At 39.0% G+C, this 21,728-nt stretch overlaps 1 protein-coding gene across 2 annotated transcripts; it reads right to left on the bottom strand.

Moving 5' to 3' along the window:
• Positions 1-1,627: 1,627 nt before the first annotated feature.
• Positions 1,628-21,160, bottom strand: gmps (guanine monophosphate synthase). 2 transcript variants are annotated; one of them, XM_057839917.1, is made up of 16 exons: positions 20,897-21,160; positions 17,578-17,750; positions 16,177-16,291; positions 13,536-13,633; positions 12,918-13,021; positions 11,947-12,140; positions 9,866-10,031; positions 9,640-9,791; positions 9,319-9,492; positions 8,919-9,024; positions 8,489-8,604; positions 8,214-8,339; positions 7,582-7,697; positions 7,351-7,481; positions 3,274-3,446; positions 1,628-3,150 (listed from the first exon to the last, which is right to left on the bottom strand). In XM_057839917.1, the coding sequence occupies exons 1-16, from the start codon at positions 21,143-21,145 to the stop codon at positions 3,049-3,051; spliced, it is 2,295 nt and encodes a 764-aa protein (XP_057695900.1). In that variant the 5' UTR covers positions 21,146-21,160; the 3' UTR covers positions 1,628-3,048. The 2 variants fall into 2 exon arrangements, with proteins under 2 accessions (XP_057695900.1, XP_057695901.1); XM_057839918.1 differs by lacking the exon at positions 20,897-21,160 and adding an exon at positions 20,265-20,383.
• Positions 21,161-21,728: the final 568 nt, after the last annotated feature.

Raw genomic sequence — 21,728 nt, 5'->3', positions numbered from 1 at the left:
ACCGATACCGTGCTGAGAGTTTAACCAATGAACTTCCTACTGAAACAAGCAGCACCTGACAAAGTTTAACTGATTACACATGTAAAAGATCTGATTGGTGAAAAGGTGTCCTCTTCATTGGTTTGAAAGCAAACCTGCACCCACTTGGCCCTTTCTGGAATCGGTTTGACACCTGTGCTCTAACTGAACTGAAGGTTATTCCCCAAAATCTTACAATACATGGCCCTGGTCATCCTCTCCTTAATACAGTGCAGTCGGCCGGTCCCATGAGAAGAACACCCCCCCCAAAGCATGATCCTACCACCCCCATGCTTCACAGTCGGGATGGTGTTCTTGGGATGGTACTCTTCCTAGAACACTGAGAGGAAAAAAAGTTTTGATCTCATGACCAAATGACTTTCTCCCATGACATGATCATTCAAATGGTCATTGGCAAACTTAAAACTGGCCTGGACATGTGCTGGTTTAAGCAGGGGAACTTTCCGTGCCATGCATGATTTTAAACCATGACGTCTTTAGTGTATTACCACCAGTAACCTTGGAAACGGTGGTCCCAGCTCCTTGACCAGCTCCTCCTGTGTAGTTCTTGGCTGATTCCTAATAATTCTTAGGTTCGTTGAGACCCTACGAGGTAGATCTTGCATGGATCCCCAGTCCGAGGTGGATTGACAGTCATGCTTAGCTTCTTCTATTTTCTACTAATAAGTCTAAGGGTGCTTGGGAATTGCCCCGTAACTCTTTCCAGCCTTGTAGAGGTCTACAATTCTGTCTCTGGTGTCTTTGGACAGCTCTTTAAGGTGCATGGTGTGGACAGGTCCTAATATGTAGCTAACCGTCTCGAACAGGTCAAAAAGTCAGACTGAAAAAGTCCACCTACACTCCTTATTTTGGAGAATAAGTGGAGTGGAGGTGGACTTTTTTTAAAGGCGACTAACAGGTCTGACAATTCTAGCTAATAGACAGGTATTCAAATACTTATTTGCAGCAGTAAAATACAAATAGTTAAAAAAAAATTTTTTTTTTTTTTTTTTAAATCATACAATGTGATTTTTACATAGTCTCTCAGAGTAGACAAGCACCTACCATTAAATTTCAAACCCGCCCATCATTTCTAAGTTGGAGAACTTGCAAAATCGCAGGGTGTTAAAATACTTATTTTCCTCACTGTATATACAGCACCTGTCCAAGTGCCACCATTATGACCAAAGTACCGGTACAGTTGCATAGTAGGCAGTAGTGCTTATCTACATCAAGTCTGGCCTAAATTCCACGCGCCCGAAGTTTGCCAAGTCCAGGATAGAAAATGAATGCAATAATGATAACCTTGAATCGGTAGTGCAAGTTGTATTCCTCTATGACATGTGTTAAAACCATGAGGTAGGAATTAAATATGCAGATTAGAACAAGGTTACTGCACCCTACAAGGTGATAGTCAATAACTGATTTTTGACAAAATATACTTTTGACAATATTGTTCAATTATTTTTGCCCCATTGCAAATTTGTGCCAGTTCCAGCTAAAAGACCTCAAAATTAAACCATATGCAATGCACCATTACTGCATCTGGTTCGATATAGTATATGCATATACAATATACTGCAGATAAAAGAACAGAGGATCCATATGATAGGTTTCAACACAGAGGTCTTTATTAAAGCTCAGTTTTTATAGTATAAATTTCATCACTGTTGAAACTGCATGCAAGAGGCTTGTTTTGAGGCACATTACTAAGGAAAGAATGAGCATGATGAATTTGAAAAATAATCCCCAGACATAGGATTGCATAACTTAACCATTTGGATATTGCAATTTAATTCAAACTACAAAAGTATGTTAAAGATATCAAGCCACTCTTTTTCATGGGGGCATAAGACAAAAATATACATTTAAAGGCAAGTAACAGAGACAATAAGAAACAAAATGTCATCAAACCATTTGCTTTAAGGTAACATTGCAATTTAAAGTAGAGGCACATAAATGCCTTGAGCTTGTGTTTTTGCTCCAACTCAGTTAAACCTGAGCCAGGTGACATTTAGATGGCAAGATTGATATATAATAATTCAGAGTAGAAAAACATTTAGAGTTAAAAATGGAGCAGGAGACACCACTCAGTGAAGCGTTTGATATGGCCACACCTCCCAATGACTGGGTTATCTTTATAAAGCTCTGAGGCTCTATGTTAAAAAAGAACAATATGTGCAAAGACGCACTCTTGCTCAAAACAAGAGCAGCAACAAAAGACAACCACAATTTACAAGTGATTATGTACTAGTTCTGTCGTTATGGTTTAAAAAGCATACATATTGCAGCATGAGAAATTGTTATACTATGTTCTGGAAATATCGAGGTCCAGAACTTGTCACATTAAAGAGGAAAAAAACAGGCACATACAAAGTTATATATGATTTTGGCCTCCTGCACAGTTTAACACCAGCCATAAAAGTTAGAATAACAGTTGTCCGTGATGACCACTAGGAGACGCCAAAGACAAGAGCGTCTACTTTTGGCAAACCATAAAGTTTACAAAATTGGTCACTCGAGGTTGTCTGAGCTGCTCCACTTCGAAGAGGCAACAGTCTTCATAGCACAGTATGCAGGTAGGAGGTGAAAAAAGGTGGATGAACACATTCAGACTCCCTACTGTTAGACACAACCTTTGCCCAAAGGGATGAGGAGGAATAATCCCGCTTTCTGTTCTTCTCACGGGTATTCCGTGTTTATCCCGCAATGCACCGTTGCACAACAATCTAAAAATGTTCACAACATCTCAAAATGACTCAAAATGAAAGTTAACCGTTAGCTTCTTTTTAAATTCGTTTTTGAAATTGGACAAAAAATTAAGTATCTATAATCAATCTCTGTCACCAAAATAATTAAGACAAGGGGATGTAGGGCACTGTACAGAGCCTAGTCTGTCGTCCATGGGAATGTTGACGAAAAAAAGGGGTGAAAGGGTGTATGGAGGAGATGAAAGGTTGGGAGGAGTTCACCAACCTTTTGAAAAGTTGTTTGTGTGGATGTGTGTCTCCTGTCACTGCTGTGTGTTTTTTACTCCCACTCTGTGGTGCCTGGTGGCTTGGAAGTCAAGTCGTACATAACTCTTGAGATACCTGGGATCTTTCTGATCTCGTTGACCATCTTTAGCACCACCTGGGAAGGGAAAGATATCAGGTTACTAGGTTACCATAAACCTGTGCGTAATGTGTCGCTACTCCTTGTCTGTCACAAAGTAGCAAATTTCGAGTCCGTTTGTAACCCTAAACCTTGCTGTACCTCCTCTGGGATATGATTCCCTGGTGTGGCGGGGATGCCGGTCATGAAGTCGCTGGTGATGAATGTGCGGATCACAACAGAACGTCGGCAGGAAGGCTGCTTTTGCAATGGGTCGCGATCAAAGTGCAGGGGAGTCAGGATAACTGGCATCTGGCTGATCTTTCCAGAGTAGCCTGAAAGGAGTAGTACTGGTTTTGCATTCTAAAGATTTGGTGGTGGACTAGAAGTAACCTGACTGATCTGAACTAATCTGACTCAGTACAGTGGCACATGCATGTTCAGGTTATTCTCATGTATAAACAAAATATCTATTGAACCATGCAACTCAACACAACCATTCAGGGCAATTTAGTGGAAAATGAAAAGAACGTTTGGAGTCTGGAAATTCACATTATGATTTCTCTGCCTTGCTGTGTATATGCAGTGATTTCTCCAGATTCTGGACCTTTTGAGGATGTACTAGACATCATATGATGAAATCCATAAAGTCCCAGCAGTTGTACTTTGAGAAACATTGACTTTAAACTGTTTGACTATTTTCAACGCATTGGTTCATAAGCAGGGTTTCCACTACACATAAAAGATTGTAGCGCACCGCAACAGCAAACTAAAAGCCGCCACGCCTTGCAAATGAGATGTTTTTTTTGTTTTTTTTTTGTTTTTGTTTTTTTAAGATTTAAAGACACATTCTAATTTATAATTTGTATAATTTAACAATACGTCTAAATGAATACATACAGTGTAGCGCATTATTTAGCACTATTTGTCAGAAGTTGTCTGAAATAGCACGTCAAATACAAATTCTTCCTTTACACACTTTATTTCGAAAATCACATCGGTTCTCCTGTTGCAAACTTGTGCCTGACTACTACGGCACAGAGTTGGAAATTGGGAGAAAAATCCGCAGAAAGGTATTTCAAGTTAATGAATGTAATTCTGGTTTAAGCCTATGAAAACAGCCTTAATATTGACATTGACATAACGTTTAAGTCCTTTACGTGTAGTGGTTGACCTGAATAGTCACGTCCTAGCATAGCATTCGTTCGTTGCTGATGTCACTGGTTGTAATTTCAGATGAGTATTTTGATGCATTTAGAAAGGATTTAAGTTGTCAACGGACAAGGGTCCGTTAACAGGAGGACTATTATTGTTGTGGTAATTTAGTACGTATTAGGGCCAAATATCGAAAAAGAAAAAAAGGGGAAAAAGGACTACGAGATGGAACTTGTACAATTGCTATGAGGGAAAAAAAAAAAGTATTATTACGTAGGGGTAATATAGCTGTAATCAGGTACCGTATTTTCACGACCATAAGGCGCACCTAAAAGTCTTTTTTTTTTTTCAAAAATGGGCGGGGCGCCTAATAATGCGGTGTGCCCAATGTGTGTACCGAAGGCAGACGTGAGTGAAAGCAGCATGAGAACCATGAGAGGTGTGAATGGTGCTCGTCATAGGGGGTGGGCCGCCATTAGGTACCGTATAAAACTGAGTTGCGTGCATTGGGCAAATCAACTTCTGTTTGAATCAAGACACCCGAAAATGGCAACTCCGACGAAAAGACGCTTACAAAGCCCAGTTCAAACTCCAAGCTATCAGCTACGCGAAGCAACATGGAAATCGAGCCGCGGCGAGACAATTCAGCATCAACGATTCAATGGTTCGCAACTGGAGAAAGCTGGAAAACGAGCTAAGCCAAGTCAAGAAAACAAAACTGAGTTTCCGCGGAAATAAAGCGAAGTGGCCTCACCTGGAAGACTAACTCGAGAGGTGGATTCACAACCAAAGAGCAGCCGGGAGAAGCGTCTCGACAGTCACCATGCGAATGAAGGCACACATGCTGGCGCAAGAGATGAAAATTGAACATTTTCGAGGAGGTCCGTCGTAGTGCTTTCGACTCATGAAACGGCGTCATCTTTCCATCCGGACAAGAACTACATTGGCGCAGCAACTTCCAGCTGATTACAAGGAAAACTGACCATCTTTCGCTCCTACTACAGCAAAAAGATTGCCGACAAACGCATCCAGCCGAAGCATATCACGAACATGGACGAGGTGCCACTCACTTTCGACATCCTGGTGAGCCACAGCGTGGAGAAGAAAGGGGCCAGCACGGTAGCGATACGCACAACGGACCACGAGAAGTCATCTTTTACTGTTGTGCTTAGCTGCCATGCTAATGGACAGAAACTGCCACCGCTGGTGATTTTCAAAAGGAAGACGTTGCCGAAAGAAAAGTTTCCTGCCGGAGTTGTCGTGAAAGTCAATCAAAAGGGCTGGATGGACGAGGAGATAATGAGAGAGTGGCTGAGGGAAGTTTACGTGAAGCGACCGGATGGTTTTTTCCATGTTTCGCCGTCCCTATTGATCTGTGACTCCATGCGCGCACATCTCACACCCGCTGTGAAAAACGAAGTCCGCCTGATGAGCTCGGAGCTTGCCATCATTCCGGAAGGCTTGACAAAGGAACTATAACCGCTGGACATCGGTGTAAACAGGGCGTTTAAAGTCAAGTTGCGTGCGGCGTGGGAGCAATGGATGACGAATGGCGAACACAGTTTTACAAAGACTAGAAGGCAACGCCGGGCAAGTTACGCCACAATTTGCGAATGGATTGTGGATGCTTGGGCTAATGTGTCGGCCTGCACTGTTATTCGAGCTTTCGCCAAAGCCGCCATTATTTCCGAGGAGGAGCCTCATGGCAACGAAACTGACTCGGACAACGAAGAGGGGTAACCTGGCGTGTTTGATGGAGACCTAGCCCAGCTGTTTATGTCAGATACAGAAGATGGGGACTTTGATGGCTTTGTGGATTGACAAAAATGTGAGTGCTTATTAAAATTCTTTAATAAGGTACAGTCGAACTCAGTTTTGCTTCCGCTGCCTTTTTTTAATACGTTCGTGTGTATGCTAGCGTGCAAGCTAGCGTGAATGCTACTGTATGTTTTAGCGTGAATGCATGCATGCACGCCCACGCGCCCAATAATCCGGTGCGCCCTGTGTGTCTGTTAAATACAAAAATAGCACACAAGAATTAGAATGCGCCCTTTAATACGGTACGCCGTATAGTCGTGAAAATACGGTATGTATTTTACGTACATGTACTGTAGCTGAGAGCTACGACGAAGCATTAGTATAAATCCTTCTACTGATTATAATTTGATGTAGATGAGGCATAATACTAAGGATTTCCTGATTTGTTAAATCGATTTTAAAACTTACTATTAATATTGTTGATTTTAACGGAGGCGGCAAGGCACTACATAAAGTACGAAGCTGCTTATTCAGCTACAATAGCACTAAGAAATATACGTTTTTTTCTCTTACTATTAACTCGACATTCATTCACGCAGTAATAGTTTGACTTTTTTCATGTATTACTATTGGGATTTATTGATAATTAAGAAAAAAATGAAACCAAGAAAAATTGAGAAATGATTTCATGCATACAATAATTAAATTAAAACATTAGCAATAGTACGACTTTAATCTCATAGTCCTTTTTTTATTTTTTATTTTTTTAATTTGGCCCCAATACTCCATCGTAAATGTACACCATCAGGTTTAGTTTAGTTTATTGAGTTTGAAGATTAAATACCATGTCTTAGTAAAAATAAGTTGAGCTTGATTTGCAAATCGTAGTATTTCCGTTTTTAGTTAAAACAGTTCCAACTTTATTTGTTCTATATTAATTATTTTTTATTGCATTGTATTCTAATTTTGTGTAATTATTAAATGTTATATCATTTGTGACATTAACAGTAGATGATTAAAACAAAGTTTCCTTGTTACACAATGCTTACTGTATAACGAAAATATTGCAGGTCAGTGATTATGTAAAACAACGATCCCGCAAAGCGGAGAAACATTTTTTCACATAAGTTGTTCGCTTGCGTGGTTATGAGACATTCCCCTTGTGGGTGCAAATATGCTGCAAGTCAAGTTACAGATCTCCTCAAAGCCAAACTTTAATGTCTCTGCACACATTCCTGGGCAAGTACTGTATATGCTCCACTACGTACAGTCATCTCTATACTAACCTATAACGCACAGTTTCAAAGAGCTACCGCAGACACTCACCAGACTCTCTGAGTATAGAATGAGCAACAAAGTCCGCCTGTCTGAGGGTGCCTAGGACGCCTGTGGTCAGGAAAGTTGGAGTTATGTCTATTGGTGGCTCTTTCACATGGGACCCAAACACATAGACAACTCTGAAAAGGGGGAAGAGTAATAAAAAACATGGTGTAAGTATGCCACTTATAACAGAAGATTAATCATATAAGAAATCCGTTCAGTTGCTTTGTGTGTTACCTATTGATGCTATGGCACATGCGTGGGATCAGTCTGGCTAGGAACATTAGAGATTCCCAATGAGGTGATTCTTTGCTTGTGACACCACACACATAACTGTAAGAGCGGCAATCTCCCTGTATGAAAAAAGCTCTCATTTAGTCATGAAGGAACACACACACACACACACGCGCACACACACACACACACACACACACAAAAACATAGCATGTGTTAAAGAGGTATACGAGCTAAAACTGAGTGTTTGTCTACTGTCTCACCACACTTTTGAGGTTTACGCTAGAAACAAAACAAGTGAGAAAACAGGACGTAAAAGGGAAAACACCCAAAAAGTGTCAGACTTAAAAAAAGTTTTTTTTTCAATATTGCTAAAAACATTTAACGATGATGAGGTTTTTAGAAAAGTAACATTTCAGCATGATTTCCACTCTTTGCGACAAAGAAAATGTTAACCACACCTCTCTCAGTCTTCAAAGGTGGAGTTGGAACATAAAAACACTGAAAGAATTTGTGTGTGGAAGAGACATGTACATAGGTCATCAACCACAAGATGAACAAGAAGAAGCAATGAATATTTTCAGACTTAACTACAGAACACCTGGCTGTGACCGAACAAATGACAAACTGATCACCTGGACGCCAACAGTTTTGATGGGCAGCAGGAAGGCATTTAGTGAATGAAGGCTGGTGATGTGCATGAGCTTCTCTTCTTCTTCGTCTGATATGCACGACTTGACTCTCTGCAGCAAGGCATGTGGCTGGAGATGAAAGAAACAACATGAGATCCATGAAAAGTATAATTAGGCATAACAATTTACATGGAAGACATTTTAAAGAGGCATATATTTTATATGGCTTTGTCTTTTTATTACTAATGTCGTTGTGAGAAAATGTATAGAACACTGACCTTTTTGACACTAGCAGAGAAGTCTGTTATGATTTTGAGGATGTTGTTCGTTTCAGCAAAGTCTTTGCAGATGTATGGCTCCTCTGCACAAATAACTCTGATTGACAGACCAGGACCTATGTGTGAAGGAAGGGGAAGGAGATATCATAGCAAATAAAGTTGGGAAAAACATTCTATCGTTTTCATGACTCCCAATGACCTAAATTTAAATGTGCTATAATTTATTACCAACCCAAGCTAATGTTGTTCTTAAGTAATAATTACAGTAAATATTTAGATGAGCTATAAAACAAATCTCAAAACGCAAGTAATGCTCAAAACGTCAGGATAGTTGAAAACCAAGGACCCTCTGTAAACATCTTAAGTCTAAAAAAATTGATAGTAGGATGGGTGCGTCTAAGTGCACGAGCGTATGCATTAACATTCTTACCGGGGAAAGGGTGTCGTGAGACTATTTCCTCTGGCAGACCCAATTCTCTCCCGAGTGCTCGAACCTCATCTTTATGAAAATCTTTCAACGGTTCGATTACTTTCCCCTGGGGATCATAAACCAGTAAAATCAGCAGTGATAGAAAGAAAATGCACTTAGATTTAAAAAGGGTGGAAAAAAGATGAGCAGTAAAAAGAAAATAATGTTTGTCCGAGCGACACTGTTAATCTTCTACTTACAGGCTTGTAAATTAACCTCAGGGTCAAGGCAACACAATGGTTGTTATTTGACAAAGTCTCCATGTAATAAGTGCTCTTGCATTACTTTCTCCTTTATATATGCGGTATATACACATTACGCAACAAAGTATACGTTAAAACATTCTTTATCTCCAGGTTACCTCATCTCTAAGCTTGCGGATGAGCTCGGTGTCATTATGATGTGTTTTGATGACCTCTGCCTTTCCACTGGCAAGATGAGAAGCACTCTCTATGAGATCAGGTCGCAGTGTACCCTGTGCTAAGAGAACCTCTTCTGGTTTTAGATTCATCTCTCCGATCACCTCATTTGCCACCTACAAAACAACAATCCACAAAATGTCAAAGTAATAACCAATTAAAAGTAACAGCAAGCGGTAAACAAAAACAAAAAAAAATCAAGAAAGTCAGACTGTTTAATGTGTAAATTAGACTAAAACAATTAAACCAACTTGAAAACCCACCTTAACAAATGTATCACCAATTATCTTCCTTTTCTCTTCGGGGTTGGTGGTCATATTCAAGGTCTTACTGATCCGTTTCCGGGGAGTCCTGTCCTCCTCTGAGATGGGAAGTGTTGTTGTTCCATTGTAGAAAGTGTGTGATGCATTCACCACTGAACATATTAGAAAAGTGTATTCGACACGTAAGGTTAAATGACAAAACATCCATCTTTCAGACAACCACTACCTTTGAGTTTGATGCCCAATTTGGTGAGGGCCTCCTCAACGCTCTGGCTCTCTCTTTTCCTCATGAAACCATTGTCAATGTGAACTGCAATCACTTGGTCCTGGTTCAAAGCTTTGTTGAGGAGGGCCGTGCACACGGTTGAGTCGACGCCACCGCTCAACAGCACCTGACACAAACAAGGATGCACGTATAGAAAGACTTGTAGTTCTTAAAAGATAAACATTATTACACCATTGGCCCAAATATAAGACGGTGTTTTTTGCATTGAAATAACACTAAAAAAGAAAGGTTCATCTTATATTCGCGGTCTTGTCATTATACCCATTTACGACGCTAGATAGCGCCAGATATCAGTGAAGCGATGTTCTGTCATGACAGATCTCACCTACTCGCAAGTTTAACCAGTTTGCATTACTTTATTGCAGTGTTTTTCCTTATTCAGATTTGTTTCAAGACTACAGTTATAGTTAGACTTCACTTTGATGGTTAATGCAGTTATTGCAATTTTGTTGTTTTATCACAATAGATTGGTTTATTTACATTTCAAAAACCAGAAGCCATTCATTTACGAATGTGATTGCACTTTAATTTACATATTTAAATGTCCAGATATGTCCAGAAGATTTGAATGAGGTAAAATAACATGCTTTTTCTCTCAAATATATTGTTATAATCATTTGTTTCAAATGTACGGTAATTATTTTGTGTATAAAAACAAATTTGGTGTTCAAAAAGTCTTTTGTCAAACTCGAATCTTGAAAAAGAGGGGGTTGTCTTATAATCAGGGCCGTCTTATATTTGGGCCGATACGGTAATAGTTAAAATAATTTGATATTGAAACACTTCTTGATGTTTTCGTTTGTAAAATTTAACTTGTAGGTCGCCATCTCGCCATTGTTGTTGACGTCACAGGGTGGTGATGTCACATGGTTATGCTGTCGGGCTTCCAGACTATCACAATAGTGCAATATTTTATGTGTTTCAAATAACATATTTTAGTAAAAGAGAACAATTGTGGCTTATTAGAGCCTACTAGTCTTTAAATCTGAGGTTCTCTTTCAGACAGTGTTTTCTGTTCACCTGCTTGGGCACACAGAATGACGGATGTGAGCACCTCCAAATGCTGCAAGTTTTTATGTGCCACAGAGGAGTTTAGAAAAAATTGTACAAAACATAACATTTTATGGGAGAGCATTTCACTGTGCTGCCTGCTATGCGTAACAAAGACATTATTTGTAGTAAATCACTATGCTTAACAAAGACATTATTTGTAGTAAGTAACCATTTTCAGAACAATTAAGAGGGATTGGATAATTTCCCACTGCGTACTTAGTGATTAATCACACCAATATACTGTGAGAGTGGTTGGGTTGGGAATTGTTGCCTTAAGACACTAACACCAACTAATGCCTTATACCACGATTGTTCTGAAACTACGGTACATTAGATTCAAGCAATACAAACAATAACAGTACAAACATACCTAACATTAATCAAGAAATATGACAAACTTATTTAAGTGGAAACCTTACTTTTAGCATGCCTTTATTTTAATAAAAACAACCAGCAGTAGGGTCCCTGATTGTGTCATGGTAAACTAATCTGACTTTGATACAAATAAGGTTCAGTTCCCTAAGCCCCTTCTGGGAAAAAAAAAAAACCAAACCTTGAGATGTGACCTCAGATGGGGGGATCCCCACCTTCCAAGCTGCAATGGATGCCAAGTGGGAAACATTTCTCACAGTGAAAGTTGCTATTCAATGTTAACCAAAACACCATAAAAGTCAACCTAGCAAGACAGCCCACTTGTCTGAATAGTGAGGGTACTCTTTAAAACAAACGTTATGAGCTGCTCTCATCTCACTCCCCAGAGATGAAGCCTAGTTTATAAAGGCACTTAGGAAGTCACCAAGCACTTTTCAGAAAGAACAGTTTCATCTGAGTGTTTAATTGGCTCCACTGATACTGTCACTACACCCAAGTGGTTATAACACCTCACACGCACACTGCCTTGCCAGTGGGATTGTCTAGTGTTTTCCTTTTTAACCCATTTCTGAACTTTTCACAATGGTTACACTCACCAAAACCTTTGACTTGCCAACTCTTTCTATGATATCACTGATGCAAGCCTGCTGGCGGTTCTGGACAGTAAAGTTACTGGTGCATCCTGCAATCTCAAAGAGGAAGTTGCGAAGCATCTCCATACCACGCTCTGTCAAGTCCACCTCAGGGTGAAACTGAGTTCCATACAGCTTCTTCTGCTCATTGGCAATACCTGGAAGCCAAAAATACATGCAGAGTCTGTTAGAGATATGTATTATCTAAGAACACCCTGAAGTTCTTGAAAACACGACAAAGTACTATTTGCCTCTCATTGTAATATTGGCCCCCATTCACTGTCAGTGTGTATACAGATCTGTGCGTTCCTTAAATTTGTGCATGCTACTTAGACCGCGTGTAAACACGAACAACCAGCTACAGAAAAAAACATTGAGAACACATCTGTTACCAAAGGTGCACAACGCGTTGAAATGAACCATTTATATATATAAAAAAAAATTAAATACAAAGCTAATAGGTAGAAATGGAAATTTGCTTGTGATTGCTGAATGTTTTGAACAACTAAGAAATGGACACACATTGCTTGTGTATGTGCATATGTATAAACAGTTGAAAAAAGAAATATATTACACAATGAGAGTGAACCTTTATTATTTAGGTTCATTACGATTAGCCAGACTACTGATTAATGACTTTTTAAAGACCGCTATTACTACAATTTGAGTTTGGATTTTAAGATCATTAACATTTTTATTATATGTTCACAATTACAGTGCAATCATTCTGATACAACCAACCTTTAGAAAAATAATCATGTGCCTCGAGTCTGAGAGGGATTTTGCATTACACCTGTAATTGCTCTACCTTTATGCGCAGAGTAAGAACATGCAATATTTATTAGAGGATGAGGCCTCATTGTCCTTATCCTTAAATCAAACAGCATTTGTGAAAAAGATCAAATTTGGATTAAGTATAAGCTTCTCACACTCACCTGCGATTATTTGTCCCGATTGGGCCACCACTTTAAAGCCATCAGCTACTTTATCAACACTGTCTCCATGAGTCAGGAGAACCACTTCTTCCTTCTGAAGACCTCTGATTAAATACACAGGAACAGGTAATGATACAGTCTGCAAACTTTTCATGAAAAGCATCAATGTGAGTCTTTTCAAACTCCAATCAGCACAGCAAGCGGTCAAACAACTTTTTTTTGTCAGCCGCAAAAGAGTGAATACATTGGAAGGAAAAGCAAGGCAGAGGGCAATCGGAATAGATGGCGCACCGCAAATCTATCGCGTAAACCTATCACAAGACATTAAAATAAGTGAAATAAGAGAAAATAATGGAACAGCTAAGAAGCAAATTAAGAAATAAAAAAAAAACAGGAAACAAATAAATAAGGATTAATCTCAAGTCTCATAATGGAAACGTTCCTTTCTCATTGCGCCTCAAATCATTGAAAGCGACCCGTAAGTTGCTCTCAAGCTTCTATAATAAGGAGCGCAATAATTCTCCTAATACGCATCAAAGAGAGAGAATCGAAGAGCTTCAACAGGGTAGCTTTTATTGTGCAAAATCAAAAAAAAAAAAAAAAAAAAGGAAAACTTACCTGAAAAGTGAGCAGCCGTTATCCACTCCAATACTGAAGACCCCATCTTCCCTTACACATTTTTTGTGAACCGTACCACCAAAAACTTTATTCATCATCTAGAAATAAAACACATACCATTAATTGTCACCATTTTAGTTTGATGAGACAACTGCATGTGGTGTGGAGAAATATGACACAGCAGATGGTTTAGACCTCCAAGCTGCCTGGGAAAAGAGAACTAATGATGCTTTTATGTTCCTCAGTTAGTCTCAATGTGCCCTTGAAGCAGGATGATGAAATCCCAGCTGGGCCATGACAGCAGAACACCAGCCAGGAAATCATGGTCAAGGAGAAGGAACTCAGATATTTAGCGTGAGCATATAGAAAATCTCCCAACTTCATAAACAAATGCTTAAGCATGTTGATTTTCAGTGTAATATGCATAGAACTATTCAAAATGACAGCCTCCCTTGGTTGGCACGCAAAAGAAACACTGTAGAGTTCAGTTGTTTATAACTCTTAAATTCTGTAAATTTGGATTTAATCTTTGGTAACAAATCTTCAACAGTTCTGTTATACAATCACTTATCTGCTACAGTGTTAAAATTCAAACTGTTTAATGTTGGTCATGAAGATGATACAGTGGGGCAAATAAGTATTTAGTCAACCCCCAATTGTGCAAGTTCTCCTACTTGAAAAGATTAGAGAGGCCTGTTATTGTTAACATGGGTAAACCTCAACCATGAGAGACAGAATGTGAAAAAAACAGAAAATGACCGTTTGATTTTTAAATAATTTATTTCCAAATTAGAGTGGAAAATAAGTATTTGGTCACCTACAAACAAGCAAGATTTCTGGCTGTCAAAGAGGTCTAACTTCTTCTAACGAGGTCTAACGAGGCTCCACTCGTTACCTGTATTAATGGCACCTGTTTTAACACATTATCGGTATAAAAGACACCTGTTCACAACCTCATTCAGTCACACTCCAAACTCCACTATGGCCAAGACCAAAGAGCCGTCGAAGGACACCAGAGACAAAATTGTAGACCTGCACCAGGCTGGGAAGACTGAATCTGCAATAGGTAAAATGCTTGGTGTAAAGAAATCAACTGTGGGAGCAATTATTAGAAAATGGAAGACAAACAAGACCACTGATAATCTCATTCGATCTGGGGCTCCATGCAAGATCTCACCCCGTGGCGTCAAAATGATAACAATAACGGTGAGAAAAATCCCAGAATCACACGGGGGCAGTGAATGACCTACAGAGAGCTGGGACTACAGTAACAAAGGCTACTATGAGTAACCCAATGCGCCGCCAGGGACTCAAATCCTGCACTGCCAGACGTGTCCCCCTGCTGAAGAAAGTACATGTCCAGGCCAGTCTGCGGTGAGCTAGAGAGCATTTGGATGATCCAGAAGAGGACTGGGAGAATGTGTTATGGTCAGATGAAACCAAAATAGAACTTTTTGGTAGAAACACAGGTTCTCGTGTTTGGAGGAGAAAGAATACTGAATTGCATCCGAAGAACACCATACCCACTGTGAAGCATAGGGGTGGAAACCTCATGCTTCGGGGCTGTTTTTCTGCAAAGGGACCAGGACGACTGATCAGTGTAAAGGAAAGAATGAATGGGGCCACGTATCGAGAGATTTTGTGAAAAAATCTCCTTCCATCAGCAAGGACATTGAAGGTGAGACGTTGGTTGGGTCTTTCAGCATGACAATGATCCCTAACACACAGCCAGGGCAACAAAGGAGTGGCTTCGTAAGAAGCATTTCAAGGTCCTGGAGTGGCCTAGCCAGTCTCCAGATCTCAACCCCATAGAAAATCTGTGGAGGGAGTTGAAAGTCTGTGTTGCCCAACGACAGTCCCAAAACATCACTGCTCTAGAGGTGATCTGCATTGAGGAATGGGCCAAAATACCAGCAACAGTCTGTGAAAAGCTTGTCAAGAGTTACAGAAAACATTTGGCCTCAGTTATTGCCAACAAAGGGCACATAACAAAGTATTGAGATGAACTTTTAGTATTGACCAAATACTTATTTTCCACCATGATTTGCAAATAAATTCTTTAAAAATCAAACTGTGATTTTCTGGGGGGGGGGGTCCACATTCTGTCTCTCATGGTTGAGGTTTACCCATGTTGACAATTACAGGCCTCTCTAATATTTTCAAGTGGGAGAACTTGCACAATTAGTGGTTGACTAAATACTTATTTGCCCCACTGTATATGGGGACCTACATTCTTTTTTTATTAGGTGAAAAGTGTAAAAAGTTTTCCATGCCTCTTCACCAATCATTTAATAGTCTGACAAAAGACTTGTACAGTACTATGTTTAATCATGGGGAAAAACACCGTACCGTGGTGTTGCGATTGCAGCACTAAAATGTATTTTTAAATATGTGGGTAAATAAATGGTAAACCAATTTTCCTCATTGAACAAATTTTTCATTTTTCATTTTAAACAGAAAAAAATCTTTGCTACAGCAAAAGTATGTTAGTTGAATATAAATAAATGTATATATGGAAAAACAAATCTTATGAACCTTGTACAGGCTGCAAATTCCGCTCCAGCAAATTTGAGTGGTTTTACCAACCGTGATTTTTAAAAACCACGGTAAACCTTCAAACCAGTAAGATGTACATGCCTACCTGCATTCCATAGCAAATCCCCAGGACAGGCTTTCCTATAGTGAATATAGCAGGGTCAAACCGTGGTGCATCCTCTGCATACACAGAAGCAGGGCCTCCTGAAATGATGATTGCCCTGAACAAAAAGGCAAATGGCTAATTGTGGCATAGCAACAAAATTACAGTGGACGTTACAACAAAAATTAAGACTGCCTCTGAAGTAGAACAATTCTAAATTAGTTCAATCAGAATCCATCAATTAATACCATCAAATTAAGTTTATACACGTATTGTATACATAATACGTTGGTTGTGCTTTAATAAAATATTTATTTAAATTTTCTTTAACTGTGGTGTGGATTGACTAGTGAAGCATTGCCACCACAATGTGTGTGAAAGATATTCTAGGTGGTAATGTCAAGTGATTACATGTGAGCCACCGCTACAGGGTTTCTACAGGTATCAGCAAATCTTATTGAATGCTTTTTAATGCCACTTTTAAAGCCACATAAAACAAATTTAATGCCCATGCCCAACTGCAGATAGTTTCTCACACATAACTAATGACTTTTTAACCGATAACCCAATATTGTCCAGCTCCAAAAATCTGATACCGGTATCAAACCGATACAGATATATGAAGTCATAGACTTGACATATTATGGCTAATTGTATTGTGATGCCTCACTGGATACTTTGACAATAAAAAAACGTAACAACTTCAAGGTTTTTCAATAAGCATTCTGTGAAACATAAGGGAGCAACTTCAACTGAAGTTATAGAAAAAAGTGCCTATATTGCACTACTATATTAATTGTTGAAATCAAAATAGTGCAAACATCATTACACAACAACATTATTTTCCTCTAATAAATTATGTACAAAAATAAAAATAAAGTTTTTTTAACTGTCACATTCACATATTTTTGAATGCCTCGAATATTTTGTGTAATGCTTTTTGAAGCCTGAATTTTGACAAAATCCATTTAATGACTTTTAGTGCTTTTTAATGAACCACATAAACCCTGCTCTAAAAACTTGTGAGCAGTGGGGGAAAACTTGGTTACGTAATTATGTTTCCCAATTGCAACACCACTACTAATACCCCACACCAAATGATCAAAATGAGACGTTATAAACACATGCAATTTCTGCAAAGATCTCACCAACAACAAATCAGAGCAAAGTGTTTTCTTAAATTTAGGTTCCATCTTGTCAGTTGTAGTCTTGAACTTTGTCAAAAAATTACCACAAGAATAAAAACAAGGTTTAAGAGGGCAATTGTTTGACCCTTATTACTGAGTCTAATTACAGGTAATTATATTATCAATATTTTGAAGATATCGGTGCTGCACTGTCCAAGCAAAATCCTACTACTGCAAGTAATAGATTAGACAAAGAGAAAGACATAAACTTATTCACCTGTAACCTTGTTCTCTAATAGCAAAGGCAGGGGTCTCCAACGGGAGGATCTCTGAGCGCACGCACAGCTCTCGCACACGTCTGTCAATGACTTTGCCATACTGGGCGCCAGCATCCAGGATGGCCACGGCGCCCTCATACGACCCATTCTGCTCCACGCTGCCAATCTGCAGCTGAGTAGAGGTTACAAAATTACACATTTATCCTTGAAACCCAAGTCTCCATTATTGGTCACTTAATGGATATGTTCTACCCTTACCAGAGTCAGTTGACTCTTTTAAGATTCAGCTCATCAATGACATGTGACTGGCAAGCACTTAATAAACGTGCTCAAGCTATTTAGCTCATCAGGGTAATCACATGCAACTCATGTGAGTGGTCATCAAAAATATTACTTGGAATTTAAGATGCATTTTCTTCAAAATTGAGAATGGGATTAAATGCTTTAGATTTTTGTTAAAATGATTGAAATAGACAGTATTTTTGAACGCTCCACACAATCTCTTTTTGCTTTTGTATTGTTTCGAGCTACCCATGATTCAACAAGCACATCCCCTTGAAATGTGCTAACATTGTTGATTTCTTAACCTGTAGTTACATTTAGCTCAGAACCATTTCCAATGTCTAATAAGTTAATAACTGTATTGTGCATGAAAAAGTAAGAAATGTGACTTTTTTAACAGCTGACCATTGTAAGAACCGTACTGGTTGTAATAATGACTCAAAATAGCTACTGTGAAAATGTTTGTAACCTTTTCTTGGACTAAGGTTTTTTCTTTTTTTTAACCCTTACAGGGCACTCATTTAAACCATTGCCTGCCATTGATGGCGCTGGATGTCCAATATATTCAGCGGGGCCTCCCAGTCAATATGGATTGGCATGAGTATTCATAGCCAGTCTTCCCAGTTTAAATGAATTGGACACCTATGGCCGGCAACGGCAAGCAATACATATAAATACGATGAAGAAAAAAAACAACTTTATTGTTACTTCAGCCGTAGCCAGTGTGTATTTTTTTATTATTCATTTTCATTGTATTAATTATGGTTTTATTAAAATTACATTAATTTATTTGCAATTACTTAAAAAGAATTAAATAAATACAATGATTTACAGTATATACAAGATATATGGCGGAAAATAAAGACAAGGCTGAAAAAGCAGTTTCTGCTCTTGCATCCCTCTTTAAAATAAACTGCTGTATTTTAAGCCAAAAGAACTGTTGTGTTTGATAGAACAATATGTCTATATGCTGGCAAAGCAAATTCATGGCGCATTAAGCCTTCAAACTATTTTTAATTTGTCCGTTTTACCCTGGAGATCAGACAGACGTCGCGCAACCACTTTTGTTTCAACCAAGCCATAAAAAGGTAAGAAATTATAGTTATTATTCGAAATGTCTTTCATTTTTAGCTTAGAATCATTAATTGATGTCTAATATTCAGTTTAAAAAGAAAAAAAAAGTCTTCACTCGCATATTTTAAAATTTTAAATTAAGTCACAATGAAAAAAACAGTGTCTGCAAATACTTTTTTTTTTCTCCAATTTTTCTTTGTTGTGACTGATTATCAGCTAAAATATTTGGGGAAAATGCGACAGTAACAAAAAAAATAAAAATAAATACAATTAAGCGATAGTTATGAGGTACATATCTGACTTTTTTACAGACGCCATTTTTTTCATTGTGACATAATTTGTTTAAAAGTTTAAAATATGTGAGTGAATAATTTTTAAAGTCGTTTTTTTTTTCAAATGAAATATGAAACATCAATTAATGATTCTAAGCTAAAAATGACAGACATTTTGAATAATAATATAGTTAATAACCTTCGTGTTATGGCTGGGTTGAAACAAAAGCGGTTGCCCAACGTCTGTAAAAGGGGGTTTTCACGGTAAAACGGCCAAATTAAAAATAGTTCGGGGACTTAATGCGCCATGAATCTGCTATGGCAGCATATAGACATTTTGTTCTATCAAACACAAAAGTTGTTTTGGCTTAAAATACAGCAGTTTCTTTTAAGGAGGAGTGCAAAAGCAGAAACTGCTTTTTCAGTCTTGTCTTGTGTTTTCCGCCATATATATATATATACATTTTTTTAATAACCCCAAAAAAGTCACTTGCTCTATAAAGGGTTAAACGTCTTCAGTGTCAACTTTTGAATAGTTGTCCACTGTAGTGACCACCTCTTTGAGAGGGTTAAACCTCACTCGCTGCCATTAACAACGAGAGACATCCAATCCATTTGATCTGGATACTGCCAAGTGCCAACCATTCCAATTAAAATGGGTTAAGGCGTCTATCACCTTCAATGTCAACCAATGAAAAACAATATTCGACTAAATGTCAATGTTATGAAATGGCTGATGTATTTCACTCTTTCTCAGTCTCCAACAGGAAACATTTGGGAAGCTTTTCACAGATGAGATGCTCGAATCGATTAACCTTAAACAGCATATGCCTGCGTTTGACAAATGACATACTGTTCGGTAATTCGATTAAAATAGGGGGGAAATATGAGCGAGAATAGGGAAGTGACATGAACCCACGTGGGTTATTACTACGCTCAGTTTTCTCATTATTTGAGAAGTGTCCTCCAAAACACAATCATTAACAACGATAAGGGACAGCCCGCTTTGGACAGGGATACAAAGATAAATAGTAGAACGGCGATGAGTGTGTATTTACCTCTATCAAACCCGCAAACCACATAAAATAGCTGTGGACTCAGAATGCTTACATTTCCTCCAAGTTTCACAGTGGCCAAACGAAATCATTTAGCTAGCTAAACGTCACGATCAAAGGAGTAGATGCAATGCTTTCTTATTATATATTTGTTCGCAAACGGTTATTTAATTCATGTCGCTACTCGACGTAACACATAATGCCAGTGTCGCATCCCTGCGGGCGCTCAAAAGAGCCGACCAGCAATGAGCTTTTAGCATGTTAGCACGTACTGGAAGGAGCGGAGCTAAATTAGCGGAGCTATGCTAAACCCACGCGGTGACTTCATCCGGTGGGGGTCCGGCGTTGAAGTAAACTAAGCGCCGTGGAGTATGGAGTGTCAAATAGCCATATGTGCTGGACCTCGGCTAGTAGACGACCCTCGGTTTGAGCAACCGAGCGCGACATGTTCACTAAAAGCGGCAACAGGCGCAGGTCACCGAATACATTCCTCCCACCGATGGTCAATGTTAACACATCTCCTAACTTTCTACGCAAATCAACACAGGCCGTAGTTCAAGCGAAGGGGAGTGAAATAACGATACTAGAGCTCCTTATGTCACAGCAGCAGCGGATGCTATACCGGCTTCACCGACCTTGCTGTCTCCGTTGCACATAGCCATGGAGGACCGCCGTGTGGTGGAATGAGCGCTCGCCTTTCGCCTTGCTTTCCTCGGTCGGACGGAGGGAGGGAGGGGAAAAGAGAGAGACTCACTGCTTAGTCCCTGGCTGAACACAACACACGCCGACTGACTGGTGAAAACCAACACACTGGCTTCTGTGGCTGGGAAGACTGAAGACTGGGACTGACAGCGTCTCTCCTCCACCTCCTCCTGAGGACTCATTTAATTGTGGCCAAAAGAAATGCGCGTGCGTGTTTATTGAGTTGTTGTACAAATGCGCTTGAATGAACTACTGAAGACTCAAAGCGTGCTAGTTTTTAAATGACTATAAAGAATGTTAAATAAATGCTTAACCCATTTATAGGGCTTGTGACTATTTTTGGTAATGCACAGTCACTTAACTTCAATAAGACATGGCGTAGACTTGGACATCACATTTTGGGTCGGATAAGATACAGTATTATTTGGTGTACAAGTTTAGCCTACAAGGCCCAAAATGTGATAGCCAAATATGGACGCTAGGTTTCAGTTATAAAGATACATTTTAAATAATAATGTTAATTGTTATATATGGCGGAAAACACTCAGGTGACTTGAAGTTCTGCTCTGAGACCCCCAACTTGGCCAAATTTCAAATTTGTCCCTTTTGCATGAGTGATACATCATATCTCTATTTTCAGCGAGAAGAAACATTTTGAACAGGAGGGCATTTTTTTGACACCTTAAAAGTGGGTCAAATCAGGTAAGTGAAATAGACAATTTTGAGACCTTTGAAATTTTCTTTAAGTTTCTCTTTAAAAAAAAA

This window comes from Corythoichthys intestinalis, chromosome 6 (assembly GCF_030265065.1).
Source record: "Corythoichthys intestinalis isolate RoL2023-P3 chromosome 6, ASM3026506v1, whole genome shotgun sequence".
In the NCBI taxonomy this organism is placed as follows: domain Eukaryota; kingdom Metazoa; phylum Chordata; class Actinopteri; order Syngnathiformes; family Syngnathidae; genus Corythoichthys; species Corythoichthys intestinalis.
The sequence above is the reverse complement of the archived record's forward strand: the minus strand, read 5'-3'. Positions and strand labels throughout refer to the sequence as shown.